Consider the following 17,386-nt stretch of genomic DNA (forward strand, 5'->3'; position numbering starts at 1 on the left):
AGCTCAGAGCTGGACAACTTCTAGGTCATCTTGGTCAGCTACCCCCACCCCAACACATACACGTTCATGTGTGTGAACGTGCACGCACACACAAAGGACTCTCTCCTCCTCAGTGTCCTCAGATGGCTGGGTGGCCTTGAATTACACACTTCCCCTGACCAAGATTTTGGTCAATGTTGTGTCAGAAGAGGTCAGAGATGGCAGGTTCCTAGCCAAGGCTGCATAGCAGCCTGGGGTTGGGGCAGGAGCCCTGGTCTGGACCTCCGGAGCTTATGTATTTATGTTCTTCTACCTGCCAAACCAAAGTTCTTTTGGTTTCCCAACTATTCTGTAGGGGGGATGGCTGCAGGGGCCTCTTCCCCAGAGGGTCTTGGGCAAGCCTCTGGCGGTGAAGGGGAGGCAGCATTTCTCAGGGCAGAAAGACCAGGGCAGCAGGCCCTCTGCAGCCGCTGCCACTGCCCTTGGCACCAGGGCTAGTCCTCACTAGGGCCTAGGTCTTGGCTACACTCTGGAAATCAGTATAGGTAGATCCTCTGCCACCTGGGGTTCCTGTCCTGTCTCTACCCCGTTAGTCACTACAGAGCCTCGGGCAGGTGATTTTCCCTCCCTCAGTCTCAGTTTTCACATTCATACAGTGGTGATAATAAGTCCTGTCTGGTGAGGTTGTGCTGAAGCTTGTTAATGTGAGCAGAAGAGGGTTTAGCTCAAGGTGAATGTTCAGTAAAAGGTAGCTGTCATATGGCTGACCACACTTGGAACAGAGGAGACAAGTCACTCAGAGTATTGGTTCCTCCCCTCCTGCTTTCTTCCTTTTCCTTTAAACACAGTTGTTCTGCTTGATTCTTCACTGTGTATGGGAATGAGAAGAAATGGAGAGGGAATGAAAAGTTCAGAAAAAGAGAGGAAAGGTGAAAAGAGAAGGGACAGGCCTGTGGAATGGCTGAGCCGGGTGCAGCTGAAGGGAGGGTCCACTTTGCTTTTAATCAAAGACGCCTTACGTGTGGTTTTTTAGCAGTGCTGCTGTTAATTTATAAAAAATGCCCCCTAATAAAATTCTGCTTGATTCTTCGATTGGCTGGGCATTAGGCCTCAGCCAGCAGCGACGCGGGGACATAACGGATGCATTTGCAGATTTGGAAAATTAAAGCCATCTATATGGCGCCTGTGGCGGGAGATCCGCCGATCTGCTTGCTTAATGAAATATAAAGATTCTTTTAACCAATGTAAGCACAATTCGACAGCTTGTGAAACACGGCCGCACCATGATGGATGGCTCTCCTGGCTCGCCAGGAATTGCGGGGCGGCACCTTTTAAATATATAATTGATTCTGTTTGGAGTGTGCAGTGGGCTGAGCCCACGCAGGGCCTGGCCTGGGGCCAGAGGTGCTGGGCCCCCTTTCGAGGCTCCAACTGGCCCTGCCGGACTCCAGCCTGGGCGGCTCTTGGCTTCCCCTTAGGACCCACAGCTCTCAGAACTGGGTGTGGATGGAGCTCCAGTTGCCGGGTCTGGCTGAGGACCCCAGGGGGGCAGGTCTGGGCTGCCCTATTGCTGGAAAAGTGCCTGCTGCACAGAGCTCCTCCAGTCCCAGACTCAGAGTCCTGGGGAGAGAGGAGGTGGTGGTACCAGAACCCCGAGGACCATCGGGGCTGTGCGGGCCCTGCCTCCCCTACCATCTCTTAGGCTGTGCATCTTTCTCCTCCATGCAAGATTTATTCTTTACTAAGCATTGACTGTTTACCAGGCTCTGTGCTAGGTGCTACGGAAACCCAAAATGGGTAAGAGAGATCTGTTTATTTTCTCTGTGTTGATCTGCTTGCCATCTTCATCGACTCCATCTCTGCTTTTACTTCTTTCTCTTTGTTTTTCTCTCTTGTTCAGACCCTGTCCAGGGCCACATGACTTCTGAGAGTACCATTTAGCGTTACGTTCCTCTGGTCACACATACACGTTCACACACACCGGCCCACAGATGTGCACACCCGTACGGACATGTACGTAACCACAGATGCCCACCTAAACACAGATGCCTGCGGTCACATGCCCGGTTACAGGCAGGCTATGTACAAGCATGATCAGTGCGATGAGCTGTAAGCATGTGGCTGGGTGGTCCCACGTGTGTGCAGCTCGGATGGTAAGCAGCATTGTGTGGTCTCAGAGGAGACCTGGGACCCTGATGTCCACCTGGAGAAGGAAGAGAGCATGAAGGTGGGGAGAGAGGAGCTCAGCTGGGGGGATTCAGGCTGGCACGGCCTGTCTTACAACATATGCACATGCTCACGTGTGCACGCACGTGTGTGCATGAGAAACACCAGGGGAGGTGCTTTTTTTCTGCTGTTGTCCTATTGCCATGGACCAAACCAGAGATGCTAGAAGTCAGGGAATGGAACATGCTGGAGTAAGAGCCTGTGACCGGGGTTAGGAAATACTAGCTGGTGGGAAGAGCTTCACCTCACCTGTGGAAACCTCTTCCACCACCTCCTAGCTGCATGGCCTTTAACAAATTATCCAATCATTCTCACCTTCCATTTCCACATCTGTGAGATGGGGGTAATAACGGTCCTTATCTCCTAGGGCATTGGGAGGATTGATGGGGATGTCTGATGTATCTGAGGCACTTAATAAATAGTTGTTATTATTAATTCATTCATCGGATCCTCGTCTCCTGAGCTCTGCCTCTGTGCCAGACCCTGTGAGTGGGCTGAGGTGGGGAGTCTAGAAAGGCATGAGTTATACTTTCTGCCCTCAAGGAGCTCAGCCTTGTGGGGGAGATAGAAGTGTCACCACATTACTCCGGTGCAGGGCTAGAACTGAGAAAATCCACATAAGACTTTGGGTGGTGCCTGCTCAGTGTGTCAGTAAATGAGAGCTGCTGCCGCTGCTGTTACCGTTCTTTCTAGGACCCAAGAGTAGTTATGTGGAACCCTGAAGAGGAGATACCTTCTCAGGGGCAGGTGGGGAAGGCCCAGTTTCTGAAGAGTAGGTGTCCCTGGGCTTTCTCAGGTCCAGGGGGAGGAAGGGCAGTGACATCTCAGGTGGAGGCCCAGTGGGAGCAAAGGCACGGGCGGTGACACGCTGGGGAAGGGGAGGGCATCAGGCTGGAGGGGAGAGGGAGGGTAGATGTCAGACTGGGAAGGTTCTGGAGGCCTTCAGAGGGCCAGCGGTTGAGGTTGGAGAGAGGCATTGCTCCTGGGTTCCGTTAATAAAGACTTGCCGTGCATCAAAAAATGTGAGATCAGCAATAATTAAGTCAATTAAAATGTCACTTACCACATTAACAGCAGCTAGTTTTAAGGCAACACAGCCCCGGAGTTTGGTGGGGGAGGGGCATTCCAGCCCAGCAGGGGGATGGGGGATGAATAAAATCACTTCTAAACCGATCTTCCTCTTTCCCACGCGGCCCTTGTGACACCTTTGGAGACCGGCTCTGTTTCCACATCCCTGGAAACACAAAGATAACCCTCCCCTATCCCTACTCTCAAAAAAAAAAGAAAGAAAGAAAGAAAGAAAGAAAGAAAGAGGACTTCCCTGGGATCCAGTGGTTAAGAATCCACCTTGGAATGCAGGGGACTTGGCTTCTATCCTTGGTTGGGGAACTAACATCCCACAGGGTATGGGGCGACTAAGTCGGAAAGCCACACCCAACACAGTCAAATAAATAAATTTTTTTTAAAAAAAGGAAAGAAGGAAAGAATTTGAGTGTGAAAATCACCTGTAATCCCATCTGCTGACTCCCAGAGATAACCTCTGTTAGCTCTGTGGTACTTCCATATTTCTTTCCTCTGCATATTTATACATACATACATTACAGAAATGGGATCGCCTCATGCATAGTTACCTATTGCTTTCACTCAACAATATACTGTGAACATCAGCATACAGAAACACATCATTGTTTTAACCGTGGTACCGTCTTCCATGGCGCTCATGACTGTTTCCTCATTTACTGAACTAATCCTCTCTCTATGGACAGCGAGGATTCCAGTTGTTTGCCATCGTAACCAGAACCATCATAAATATTCTTATATCCATATATCTGCGTACTTGAAGGATAAATTTCTGGAAATGGAATTGTTGAGTCCAGAGATGATCTCTCTAAAGGCTTTTGATGCAGGGACGAAAGAGCTCTTTTGCTAGTGAGGTAGGAGAAGGACCATTTCCCACTCCCCTCAATAACCCTGCGTAATTGTTTTTCTTCATATTTGCTAAACTGGTAAAAATTCTTATTTTACTGTTTCTGTTTTTATTTCTTTGGTTACAAGGAAGACTGAGCTTTTTTGTCATATATCAGACAGATGTTTTTCTCCCTGAATAAGCTGCCTCATTTACTTAGCCCGTGTTTTATTTTTATTTTGGTCGTGCTGGGTCTTCGTTGTGGTGTGTGGGTTTCTCTTATTTCAGAGCACGGGCTCCAGAGCGTGTAGGCTCTGTAATTGCGGTGTAATTGCGGTGTGTGAGCTTAGTTTCCCCAAAGCATATGGGGTCTTAGTTCCCCAACCAGGGATGGAACCTGAGTCCCCTACATCAGCAGGTGGATTCTTAACCACTGGACCGCCAGGGAAGTTCTTAGCTCATCTTTTATTAAGGTGACCATCTTTTTTTTTTTTTTTCTATATAAGAGCTCTTTATATTTTATGGGTATTCTCTTTTGTTTTTTATTTGTGCTATTTATTTTTTGGTCAGTTTTGCTATGTCACACACGGCAAACCTCTCCCAGGTTTGTTGTTTGCCTTTTAGCTTTGTTTATGTTATATTCTGTTACACAAATGGTTAAGCGTTGTATTCCGTCCCATCATTCTCTTCTAGATCTCTGCCTTTGGGGTCATGTTTATGGTGCATGGAGTGGGATTCTGTGAGTAAGTGTTGTTGGTAGGTGTCTTGGGTGAGTGTCCACTCAGAAACCTGTAAACCCAAACCTCAGCTCCCAATTTGTACCTCCAGCTACCGATTTAACATTCTTTTCTTTCTTTCTTTCTTTTCTTTTCTAGTGGTGCTGCGTGGTTTGTGAGATCTTAGTTCCCCAACTAGGGATTGAACCATGCCCCCTGAAATGGAAGCACACAGTCCTAACCACTGGGCCACTAGGGAACTGCCCCCAGCTTAACATTCTTACTTGAAAGTTAGCCATATTTTATACCTATCATGTCCCCAAAAGGCTTCCCAGGTGGCTCAGTGGTAAAGAATCCACCTGCCAATGCAGAAGACATGCCTTCTATCCCTGGGTTGGGAAGATTCCCCTGGAGAAGGAAACATCAACTCACTAAAGTATTACCTGGGAAATCCCATGTACAGAGGGGCCTGGCATGCTACAGTCTATGGGGTCACAAAAGAGTCGGACATGACTCGGCGACTAAACAGCAGCAACAACAATGTCCCCCCAAAGCCTGGTTTCATTCACCTCCACCCCTTCCCAGGCTTGCTTCTCCCCAAGAGCTTGCAGTTCAGGAGAAGATCCATCTTCACTCAGTTGTTGTTCAGTCGCTCAGTCGTGTCCGACGCTTTGCCACCCCATGGACCGCAGCACTCCAGGCTTCCCTGTCCTTCACCAACTCCTGGAGCTTGCTCAAACTCATGTCCATTGAGTCGGTGATGTCATCCAACCATCTCATCCTCTGTTGTCCCCTTGTTCTCCTGCCTTCAATCTTTTCTAGAGAGCTGGCTGTTTGCACCAAGTGGCCAAAGTATTGGAGTTTCAGCTTCAGCATCAGTCCTTCCAATGGATATTCAGGACTGATTTCCTTTAGGATGGACTGGTTGGATCTTCTTGCAGTCCAAGGGACTCTCAGGAGTCTTCTCCAACACCACAGTTCAAAAGCATCAGTTCTTCGGCACTCAGCCTTCTTTATGGTCCAACTCACACATCCATACATGAATACTGGAAAAACCATAGCTTTGACTATTCAGACCGTTGTTGGCAAATTAATGCCTCTACTTTTTAATATGTTTTCTGGGTTTGTCATAGCTTTTCCAAGGAGCAAGTGTCTTAATTTCATCTTCACTCAATAGCCCAGTCCACTTGTCATCTTTTTTGCCCTCTTTTCCTCACATCTTAAAACTAACCTATTAGCAGTCATGTCAATTCTGCCTTCATACCATGTCCAGACTCTGACCACTTCTCCCCACCTCCACCCATCCTGCCTGAGTGGAAGGCCCTTTGGTCCCTGGGCTGGATTCTACAGTGAATCCAGTCTAGGGATTCTTGACCCTCTGCAGTCTGATCTCTTCTTGACCCTCTGCAGTCTAATCTCCATACAACAGCAAAGTGAGGTTTTAACAACAAATCATGTTATTCAAGGCCATCCAGGAGCTTCCCATCACAGTCAGGATAAAATTCAAACTCTTTACATGGGCCATGAAGCCCTCTGGGATCTGGCCCCTTCTCTCCCTCCCACCTCGTCTCATCCACTTGCCCCTCTCCCCCTCTGAGCTCCAGCGACCCTGGTTTCCTTGCTGTTCCGCACACACACCAAGTTGTTCATGCCTCAGGGACTTTGTCCTTGCTGCTCCTTTTACCTGGAAAGTCTCCCCCGACCCCAGTAAGATTCACATGGCTTATTCTGAATATCAGAGAGCCCTTTCCTGACCATATGTTCTAAAATAGCCTCACCTTTCCTCTTGATATGCTCTTCCTCTGCTCTGTTTATCTTCAGAATACTTATTCCTGTCTGACTTTATTATATAGATTTATTGGTTTTATAACCTTCCCTGCTTGGGAGGTAAATTCCATGAAGGTAGGACTTCCTTTGTGATCCAGTATTAAGACTCTGCAATTCCCTGCAGAGGGCATGGGTTCGATCCCTGGTCAAGGAACTAAGATACTGTATGCCTCTGAGTGTGGTCAAAAAAATTCCACAAAGGCAAGGACTTTAGTACTTAGTAGGGGGGTGCTTAATGAGTCTTTGCTGAATGAATATGTGTAATATATGAATGTGTATGAGTGTCAGGTTTGTGTGTAGATACATCTGCTGTGTGGATAGGTATCTGTGAGAATGTCTTTGTGTGGAACTGTGGGAATAATGACATTGCGTTTGCGATTGTTGATGAATTTGTGTGTATGACTGCTTACGTGAAGAGCGTCTGCATATGTGTCTGTGCATGAAGTATGTGTGTGCATGTGTGCGTGTGTGTGCTATGGGATGTTTGGTGATACGTCCACTTCAGTGAGGGTAGGGAGCCAAGACACCTGGACATGGTCTTTCTCTTGCCAAACGGTCCACATTCCAAAACTGACATTTCAAGCCAACATTTGGTGGGCGCAAGGACTGGGAGGGTCTGGAGGAGCACTGGGGCTGGGGGGGCCCTGGCAGCCTTGTGCTGATCCGAGCCACCTCAGCAGAAGGGACGTGCTCTCTGATGCATTGGCCGCCAAAGAATGAGGCTGAAGTGCTATGGGGTGGAGGAGGCCCTGTATGGGCTGTGTGGCCTCAACATGTCACTGCTCTTCCTCCAAGCCTCAGTAGACTCATCTGTAAATGGAGTTCATTTGCTCTTGGCCTGCTTGCTTCTTGGGCTTATGGTGAGAATAGAGGGAGGCAATGGCAGTCTGTGTATGGTAGTCATAGTAACAGTGTTACAGCTGGGTGGCACCTGAGGGTTGTTGTCCACTATCTCACCAGAGCAAATGCCTCAGTGTTCCCAGTCCAGCTCTGGACTTGGCCCCCTGTGAGCCTCCTTGGCTTTTTGTTGAACAAATAATATGTGTGTGAGGTGCCAATGAGTAGGTGCCTGGGTGATTAATGAAGAGATGACTGAATGAAGCAGCAAACAGATTGTTGAATCCCAATGACTAACGTGTTTGAGCATACCCTATATACCAGACCCTACTTATTGTAAAGGCTTCTCTTAATCCTTGCAATAACCCCATGAAATAAGTACTATCACCCCATTTTGCAGATGGAGAAACTGAAGGTCAGGGAAGTTAAGTGACTTACTCAAAGCTGGAAAGCCTGCAGGTGGCAGGGTGGAGCATCCAGCTCAGGCAATCTGACTGCAGAGCCCAGAGCATTAAGCCCTACACAAGTTCTGCTGTGTGTATCAGTGAATGAGAGGCTGATTGAATAAATAAATAGGGGCAGGAGCCCTCTTGCTCTTAGCTGTGGGCAAGGCGGGCCTCTTTTCTAAGAGATGGCAGAAGCTCAGGGGTGAGGTGGACATCCAAGGTCTGGGCCGGGGTGGTGTCTTTCCCAGGGTAGAGTGTGACCGCATGGCCTCACGTCCCTTCCCTTCCGCCCGTCTGCAGGCACATGCCGCGATGCAGCACTACGGGGTGAATGGCTACTCGCTGCATGCCATGAACTCGCTCAGCGCCATGTACAACCTGCACCAGCAGGCGGCCCAGCAGGCCCAGCATGCCCCCGACTACCGGCCCTCAGTGCATGCGCTCACACTGGCCGAGCGCCTGGCTGGTAAGGGCCGTTGTGGGGACGGGGGCTGCAGGGTGGAGGAGAGATCTGGGGGACAAGGCTCTGTCTGGAAGGTGAAGGCAGAAGGGAGCACTGGGAATGAAGCCCAGGAAGACCCAGGTCACTCATGGTACAGGGAGATGTCATGCAAAATCTGTGTGCGTATCCAGACTACCCGTGTTTCCCGGGGCCCTGGGCCCCGGAGCTGCCCTGTGCCTTACTTCACATTTCCTTAACAGCCCTCTGAGGGAGGGGCCCAGTAGCCTCTCACAGGTGGAGAGACCGAGGAGGTAAGGGACTAGCCCAGAGCCTTCCAGCTGGGAAATGGCCAGAATGCCCCGGGAACCACTTCTGTAACAGCGCCCACGTTTTGATCACTGATTGTGTGGCCAGGCACCGTGTGAGCTGCTCTCTGTCTCTCTGTGCATCAAACCATTCAACTCTAGTAAAGGGAGGTTATTATCTCCATTGTATGGACAAGGAAACGGAGGCTCAGTGAGGCTAAATCTAGGCAGGGCTAGGGTGGGAGATTAGAATGGGACCTTATGGCTAAAGATTTGAGCTTTGAAGTTGCAGACTTGCCATCATTGTAGGGTCTACCCACTCTCCTCTCTTCTCTGAACCTCAGCTCCCCCTGTATAAACAGGGAACATGGTAGGGCCCATTCCATGGAATGGTGGGGACATTACTTGAGATAACACATGTAGGGTATTCAGCAGGGACTAGTAGGTGCTCAGAGGAAATTATTATCCAGGTCTTATGGGAAGCACCCATGAGAGAGCTACAGCCTGGTCCCCCCTACTCCTGTTCACCCACCATTGCTCTGCTGTGAGAGTCCCTCAGTGAACGTGGGAAGGATTTGATGGCTTGGGTGGGGAACATAAGTTCCTGAGAGGTGAAGTCACCCACCCCATCTTGTCCCAGGCCAAACCTCAAGCAGCAGATGAACTGCTCTGGGCCTGTGCCAGATGGTCCTGGGAGGGCTTTAGGGTACTTCCAGGGAGGCCAGGTGCCCATATACCCATGAGAAGGCACAGCAGAAAGAATGTGGCCAGGATCAAATGGTGGGGCAGACCAGAGAAGCATGATCAGCTGGTGCACTCAGGGAGGGCTTCTTGGAGGGCATGGGGCAGGAGCCCAGCCTTATAGGGGTAAGGAAGGGGGACTAGCATGAGAAAGACACAGAACTGGGATGAGCTGTGAGGCCTGGGTAGGGGATCTGGCCTGACAAGGAGGGTGGGGCAGCCACCCTGCAAGGCTCTGGGAAGGGCTCAGAGGATGAAACTGAGCCCCTGGTCACCTTCTGTGGATAAGCATCAGCCTCCAGTGTGGGAATGTGTGTGCAGGCCTGCCCGGCTATGGCTGCTTCTCTGGTTTGGAGTGAATTCCCTGTGCCTGGCCTGGTGGTGACATTATAGATCCTGACCATGTTCCAGGCCTCAGAGAGGAAAGGTCAGGGACAGAGGAAGTGGCGTATTCAGTGCTCACACCAACTCTAATCTTAAAGAAGGAGGCACACGAGCTCCAGGCGGGCCCTCATATGGAGGCCTTGCCTTCCAGCAGGAGGTTTTGCTGATGGTGCAGACAGCCTGGTCTCCCAGGCGGCAACCCCGTGCCCTCACCTACAGCCCCTGGAGCCAGCAGCAGGATGCTGAGCTGTTGCTCCTGCACCCAGGGTTCCACTGAGAGGGCTTCTCTCCTTCCCCTTCCCCAGTGTAACCAGCATAAGCTCGGGGCTCAGTCCAGGTTGGGATTAGTGCTGGTTTGTGAGGGGTTCAGGGCTCCCTCTTTACATTGAAGAAGGAGCAGCCCAAAGTCTGAGGCTTCCTGGAGACCCAGTTGCCTCCTTCTTCCTCGTTTAGAGTGTTGTGTTGACTTCCCAGTCCCTGAAGTGCAGGCGGCCCTGTGCAAAGGTTGACACAGCTCGGGGTCCCTTCAGCATAGATAGCCCAGGGCCCACTTATGGGTTATGGGAGGCCGGGAAAGAGAAGTTGACTGTCCATCCTCCCGGAACTAGTCAAGCAGAAGAGCAGGAGTGTGAAGGTGAAAGTCGCTCAGTCATGTCCGACTCTTTGTGACCCCATGGACAGTAGTCCACCAGGCTCCTCTGTCCATGGGATTCTCCAGGCAAGAATATTGGAGTGGGTTGCCTTTCCTTTCTCCAGGGGATCTTCCCTACCCAGGGATCAAACCCAGGTCTCCTGCACTGCAGGCAGATACTTTACCAACTGAGCTATCAGGGAAGAGCAGGAGGGTAGATAGCAACCCCAGGCAGATATATATGCTGGGAAGTTCACGTTCTCAGCACATGGGCAGGACCATGAAATCTGTGGTCTACCAGGCCTGTCTCCTCTCCTAGCCTGTGGTGGTGGTTAGTACCTTCTCTCTTTGTCCTTACCTCCTGGAAAAAGCAGGTAGAAGGGCTAAGACTGCATGCAACTAGCCTTTCTGAGGCTGCCAGCCCTGCCAGAGCCAGCCCTTCTGTTGAGGAGATATGAAACCAAAGCCTCAGGTCCTACCATCAGAGACTCATAGGCTGGGATGATGAAATTCATAGCCAGAGGACATAGGATCTAGAGCCAGTGAATTCCATCTACTTAGTCAGACTCCTCCTAACAAGACCTTGCAGATAGGTCCCAAGCTCATGGCCTGGCTTCTCATGGTCGGGGCGGTATTCTGTTGGTATCCAGAATCTAAGGGTCATTGGTTCTCAGAACATTTGTGACATGGACTTCCAAATTGCCAGCATCATGTACTCTCAGAATGTTATATCTTATTATCCTAGGACCTTATGGATTTTAGGGTAAAGCTCACCCACCCACTTACCCACCTCAAACCAAATAAGGAAGATCCCCCTCAGGCATATTCCTCACAGCCATTCTTAGAGATGAATTAGAGCTCAGTGGGCCTGATAGTTGGAGAAGGCAATGGCACCCCACTCCAGTACTCTTGCCTGGAAAATTCCATGAATGGAGGAGCCTGGTAGGCTGCAGTTCATGGGGTCACTAAATTGGACATGACTGAGTGACTTTACTTTCACCTTTCACTTTCATGCATTGGAGAAGAAAATGGCAACCCACTGCAGTGTTCTTGCCTGGAAAATCCCAGGGATGGGGGAGCCTGGTGGGCCTGATAGTGAATGATAGTATGGAGTGATCTTGAAAATCCAGCTACATGGAGAGGAAATGGGTGATTTCCATGGGGAAGAGACCAGGGTCTAGCTCTGGCAGGACCACAGTGGGTCAGAGCAGGGTAAGATTTAAAACCTATTTCCCATAATTAAATGGGCCCCCTCTCCTTGCCCTCCAACGGCTGTACATTTCAAGACATCATCTTGGAGGCCCGCTATGGCTCACAGCACCGCAAACAGCGTCGCAGCCGCACGGCGTTCACAGCTCAGCAGCTTGAGGCCCTGGAAAAGACCTTCCAGAAGACTCACTACCCGGACGTGGTGATGCGTGAGAGGCTGGCCATGTGCACCAACCTGCCTGAGGCCCGGGTGCAGGTAAGGCCCAACCAGACCTTGGAGACAGGCACCAACCCACTGGCTGGTTTCCCACTGTCCAGGAGCCAGCATTTCAAACTGCACCTGGTGTCTCCATGAATGACTGCAGCGACAGGAGGGGAGTTGGGGAAGGGATTGTGGGTGCGTGTTTCCCAGAGGGTGGGCATGACCTTATCCTGCACACCCTTGGGGAGTACCCTGCTCCAAGACTCCGCTGTGTCCCCTCCATTCCTGCAGCCCCTCTCCCTGTCCCCAGGTGTGGTTCAAGAACCGCAGGGCCAAGTTCCGGAAGAAACAGCGCAGCCTGCAGAAAGAGCAGCTCCAGAAGCAGAAGGAGGCTGAGGGATCCCACGGGGAAGGCAAGACCGAGGCCCCGACCCCAGACACCCAGCTGGAGACTGACCAGCCCCCCAACCTGCCCAGTGGTGACCCCCCTGCTGAGCTTCACCTGAGCCTGTCTGAGCAGTCAGCCAGTGAGTCAGCCCCCGAAGACCAGCCAGACCGGGAGGAAGACCCCCAGGCAGGGGCTGAGGATCCCAAGACCGAGAAGAGCCCTGGGGCTGAGAGCAAGGGGCTGGGCTGCAAGAGGGGCAGCCCCAAGGCAGGTGAGGCTTGGTAGGGGCTATGGGTGGTCTGGGGCCCCGCCTAGGGAGAATGACCAGGTCTAGCCGCCCAGGGGCCTGGCTCTGCCAGGGGTGTCAGAGCAGAGACAGAGTTAACCCTGGACACGTGGCCCTGGCCCTGACGCAGAGAAAGGACACGGCCAAGCAGGTCCATGCCAGGTGATCCCCCTTTAGTCACTGAATCCTGGCAAGGTCAAGGGAATTTTGGGGGGAGGGGCTGTGTGGCAGGGGAGGGATACTTGAGGAGCTCAGGGTAGAAGCTATATATCAGTCCAGTATGTTAACAACAGCACAGATGTACCAGTGCATATTGGGTGAGTACCAGAGATCGCCACGTGTAGAGCTCTGGCAGGAAGCATTATCTCAGTCACAAGCCCTGCATCCAGGCAGGGAGGGGACGGGGCTGAGAGCTGGAGGGGAAGGGGAACCGCAGACAGGAGAGGGAAAGGGGAGGCACAGCCTTGGAAAGCACGGGAGTCTTGGGGCGGACGCTTCTGCACCACCCAATTTGCTTGTGGCTCAGCCATTGCCTTTGTCAGTCTGATTCTGTTGTAATGATTTTGAGAGTCGATAGAACTCTTTTGTCCCACCAAACCCAACAAACAACAAAAACCAAAACAAGAAAAGGAGACTCCCTAAGACGTCAGAACTGAGGGCCCTGGCAGAGTCCGTGCTGTCAGGAAGCTTGGGTCCCTCCCTCCCAGGATTCTGGGGACACCCTGGCTGAGATGGGTGGATGTGATTTCAGCCACAGCCCGTCTTGTCTACAGCGCCAAGGGGGAGGCGAGGCCGGGGGAGCCCCTCCTGGCAGACCAGTGCCCTTGTCCTGAGTCCCCGGTTCTTGATTCTCTGCTTGCAGACTCCCCGGGCAGCCTGGCCCTGCCGCCTGCAGCCCCCGGGGCCGGCCTCCTGGGCCCCTCCCACTCCTACTCCTCCTCCCCGCTGAGCCTCTTCCGTCTGCAGGAGCAGTTCCGCCAGCACATGGCTGCCACCAGCAACCTGGTGCACTACTCGTCCTTCGAAGTGGGGGGCCCGGCCCCCGCCGCCGCGGCCGCCGCCGCCGCCGCCGTGCCCTACCTGGGCGTCAACGTGGCCCCGCTGGGCTCACTGCACTGCCAGTCGTACTACCAGTCGCTGTCAGCGGCCGCCGCTGCCCACCAGGGCGTGTGGGGGTCCCCGCTGCTGCCTGCGCCCCCCGCAGGCCTGGCGCCTGCCTCGGCTGCCCTGAACAGTAAAACCACGAGCATCGAGAACCTGCGGCTGCGGGCCAAGCAGCACGCAGCATCCCTGGGACTTGATACGCTGCCTAACTGACTGCTGGCCTCCCCCTGCAGCCAGGGCTCTTGGGCGCCCCCAGCCCAGCCCCAGGGTCATCCCAACATGGCTCTCAAGGAGCTACCTCATGAGCCCAGGGATCCTGGGGCCTTGGAGTCCTGCCTCCTGCCCCCCTCACCTCCCCAAGTTCCAGGGCTCGGTGAAGCCCACACCTGCACCCTCTGCATGGTCCTGCTTGGATCCCACGGAGGCCGAATGGGGAGGAGGTGAGAGGCCAGTGCCCCCAGCTTTCCCCAGTGAGAGGTTCTCGCTGGCCAGACCCCTGCCTCAGTGTCGCCTCCTCCCATCCCCCGCTTCCTCCCCTAGTAAGTTGCTGTGTGGAATGTGAGATATAAATATAAATATATAAAGCTATATTTTCAGGCACCTGCCTGCCCAGGCCCCATGCCCCGCTCCATGGCTTCTCCGCTGCCACCCCCCAGCTCTGCCTACAGCTTCTGCGTCTCACTCTGGCCTCCCCTCCTCTCTCTCTGTCTCCGCTTTCTTCCTTCTCCTCTCCCCAGCCTGTCTTCCCCTCTCTGGATCTCCCCACCGTGTCTCTTCTTCCTGCCCCTGCTTTCTTTGGTGCTGGCTGTGTTGATGTAGACTCTGGTCCCAAATTGTGCTTTGTTTGGGGTTAGGGCTTTTCAGTTTTAGTCATTTGGCTTCTTCCTGTTCCTCTCCTTTTGCTGCTTCCCAGCCTCCTGGCTGCTCCCAGCCCGCACCCTCTTGAGGCAGCTTCTCCTTCCAGTAGAGGTGATACAGCCCTCGCTGGAGACCCGGTAGCCACAGGAGCAGCAGGCAGGAGGGGGCCTAGTTCCCACCCCCGACCTGGGCTTGCGTCCAGAAAGGCATGTTCTCTGTCTTTTCTAGCTTTGAGACGCCCCCTCCCCACCCCCAGCCCAGATTGAGAAGGAGGGGAGGGGAGGCAGGAGTCAGGCTGGAGCTACATCTCTGGCTGTAAAACCTCCAGGACTGGAGCCTGGGGCCAACATTCATCCAGGGCTGACCACAGGGCTCTAGACCTCTCTCTGGTGCAACTTCCCTGCTTGGAGGGAGGTAGTAGGCCACAGGTGCTTTCAGAGAAGTGTCTTCGAGGAATAAGGGTCGCTGGCACGGAAAGGTGTGTTCCTATTTGTGGCCAGGAACCCAGCTCAGCAAACTCCCTTTCAAAACGGTATGATCTTGAGTCAGCCCATAGCCTCTGTGCCCACTCCCCACCTGGATTAGAGGGCCTGTAACATCCTATCCATCCCCTGGAGAAGGAAATGGCAACCCGCTCCAGTACTCTTGCCTGGAGAATCCCATGGATGGAGGAGCCTGGTGGGCTACAGTCCATGGGGTCGCAAAGAGTTGGACACAACTGAGCGACTTCACTTCACTTCTCTTCAGCATCCTATCCACCTCTAATGTTCCACACATCTGTGCTTTCAACCTTGTATGGCAGAGGTTTTTAGTTAAACTAACAACCACCACAAAAAGGCTCTCACAGAGCACAGTGTTTAAATTAGAAAATGATTGTTGCATGACTGTGTAGCAAAGGGTATTGCAGGCACAAGCCTCTCCCTGGGCACGGCCACAGTCTCTGGGCCTCAGTTTTCCCAGTAAATGTAATGGGTCCCTTTGAGTTGAGACAATCTGGATTTGATCCTGCTTTTCTAGAGTGTTAGTCCAGCCTCTGTGGGCACCCCATCTCCAAGGCTTCACGTAGGCTCAGGGCTCAGGGCAAGAGGAGAGGTATGGCTTGCACAGATTCTGGGTCATGATCCCCAGACCCAGCACTTTGTGGCTCACCACTAAGCTTCCACCCCCTGCTTAGAGAAGCTGCATCTGAAAACCAGGGTAAAGATACCTAAGGCTTGTCTCCTCTCCCAGTGGGAGGAGAGGGGGGTCTACGGGTAGGACTGGTTTGCAGAGTAGTCGATGCCCATGATCCGTGGGGAGTTCTGGGCCAGGGCAAATGGAGAAGGCTTTGGATAGCTTGGGCCAGGAAAGCTATTTGAACAAAGCAATGGAGTGAGACTACGTGGACGATGGGGAAATGGTGGCTGGCTTCATGAGAGGTGGGGCTGAGTTTCTTGAATCCAGATTAAAGTCCTCACCTCGATGTGGCTGGGCCCAAGGCAGGCAGGTGAGGGTTTCTGAACAGGGGATTAATTGAACCAGGATTGGATATCTGGGATTTGGAAGGTGAATCCAACAGCCACCGGAGGTCAGAGGAGAGACTTGGGCAGGGAGATAGGAAGGCAGAGAGAGCAACTCTAGGGGACAGAAGAGATTTCTGTTTTATCCTCTGGGATCAGGAAGTTCTGTTTCTGAAACGAAAGAGATCTCATCTAGTCCAGGCCTGAGGACTGAAGCTTTTTTCCTGTCCCTGGAGGCAAATGACTATCACTGCACCTTGGAATCCAGTAGCTCTAGACGTGCCCACCTCCCCCAAGAAGCCTCACCAGATTTCCCAAGGAGCAAGTCCACCCCGGAGTCATGTTCTGGCTCAGCCTAGCTTCCCTCAGAGCTTTTTCAAGGCTTCCTCATTCAATCTGCCAGCCCAGAGAAGGTAAGGAAAGTGTATGTGGTCCCCTTCCCCAGGCAGATCTCAACCTAGTTTAGGGGACCAGCCTCAGTGAATGAAAGCAGTTAGAGAGCAAGAGGGGAGCTTATGTGTAAGCAGCACCTGCACCTCCTATGAGCTTAGGACTGCCCCACCTCACCAGAGACTAAGGCCAAAGCCTCTCCTAGGGCAGCCTGGTCACCTGCAGGCTGAGTCAGGCTCTGACTGTCCTTCCCAGGAAGGTCTCGTTCCTCTCCTCTCCCTCCCACTTGAGGCCTCTGTGTTCCGCCTCCTCGTCTCCCCAAAGCATGGTCCACGGGCCTGGGTCCCCCACCCCCACTCCGCAGCAGCGGGCTGTACAGACTGCTTTCCAAACCAGCTGTTTTGTGACCGTTTGTGCTTAGAGGCCGTGCCAGCCCGTGGCAAAACCACTGTGTACCGTATTTATTTATTCTGTTAGTTGAGAAAACAAGACTCAAGTGCCCCCTCCCCTGCTCCACTCCCTGCGTAGTGTGGCATGACACTCTGTCCCGTGTATCCCTCTGTCTGTCTGTCTGACTTCCTGTGATGTTGTGACCTGTTCTTTGTCCTACTTGGCTAATAAACGAGAATCTGGCAGCACAGCCCTCAGTCCAGGTTCATTTCCAGAGGGGCCCGCGGTGGACTGAGCAGGTGGTTCAGCACTGTGGCCTGTAGCGGAGGGAGGCAGACCTGCCTCATGATTGGCCACTTCCTCCAGGGCCCTCGCCTGTCTGGGGCTGGAGTGCCCTCTGGGGAGGTCTCAAGGAGCAGAGGGACAGGGGTGGGGAAGGATTCCATCTTCTCTGGGGTGTTGATCCTCATCCAAGCACCTGTGGTAGGGCAGCGGTGGGGGGTGGGGGCCAGGGCCACTAGGAGAGTTTGGGGTGGTCTGGGCAATGGGTCTGTAGGATGGAGCGGACAGAGGTTCTGTGGGAACGACGGGAAGGCACACTAGATCTAAAGCCAGGGCTG

At 52.8% G+C, this 17,386-nt stretch overlaps 1 protein-coding gene across 1 annotated transcript; it reads left to right on the top strand.

Annotated features, from left to right (window-relative positions):
- The first annotated feature begins 8,240 nt into the window (after positions 1 to 8,240).
- DMBX1 (diencephalon/mesencephalon homeobox 1) lies at positions 8,241 to 17,005 on the top strand. The gene is made up of 4 exons (XM_027964478.3): positions 8,241 to 8,403; positions 11,727 to 11,905; positions 12,162 to 12,510; positions 13,388 to 17,005. The coding sequence occupies exons 1-4, from the start codon at positions 8,250 to 8,252 to the stop codon at positions 13,840 to 13,842; spliced, it is 1,137 nt and encodes a 378-aa protein (XP_027820279.1). The 5' UTR covers positions 8,241 to 8,249; the 3' UTR covers positions 13,843 to 17,005.
- The last annotated feature ends 381 nt before the right edge of the window (positions 17,006 to 17,386 follow it).

This window comes from Ovis aries, chromosome 1 (genome assembly GCF_016772045.2).
Source record: "Ovis aries strain OAR_USU_Benz2616 breed Rambouillet chromosome 1, ARS-UI_Ramb_v3.0, whole genome shotgun sequence".
NCBI classification, from domain to species: Eukaryota; Metazoa; Chordata; class Mammalia; order Artiodactyla; family Bovidae; genus Ovis; species Ovis aries.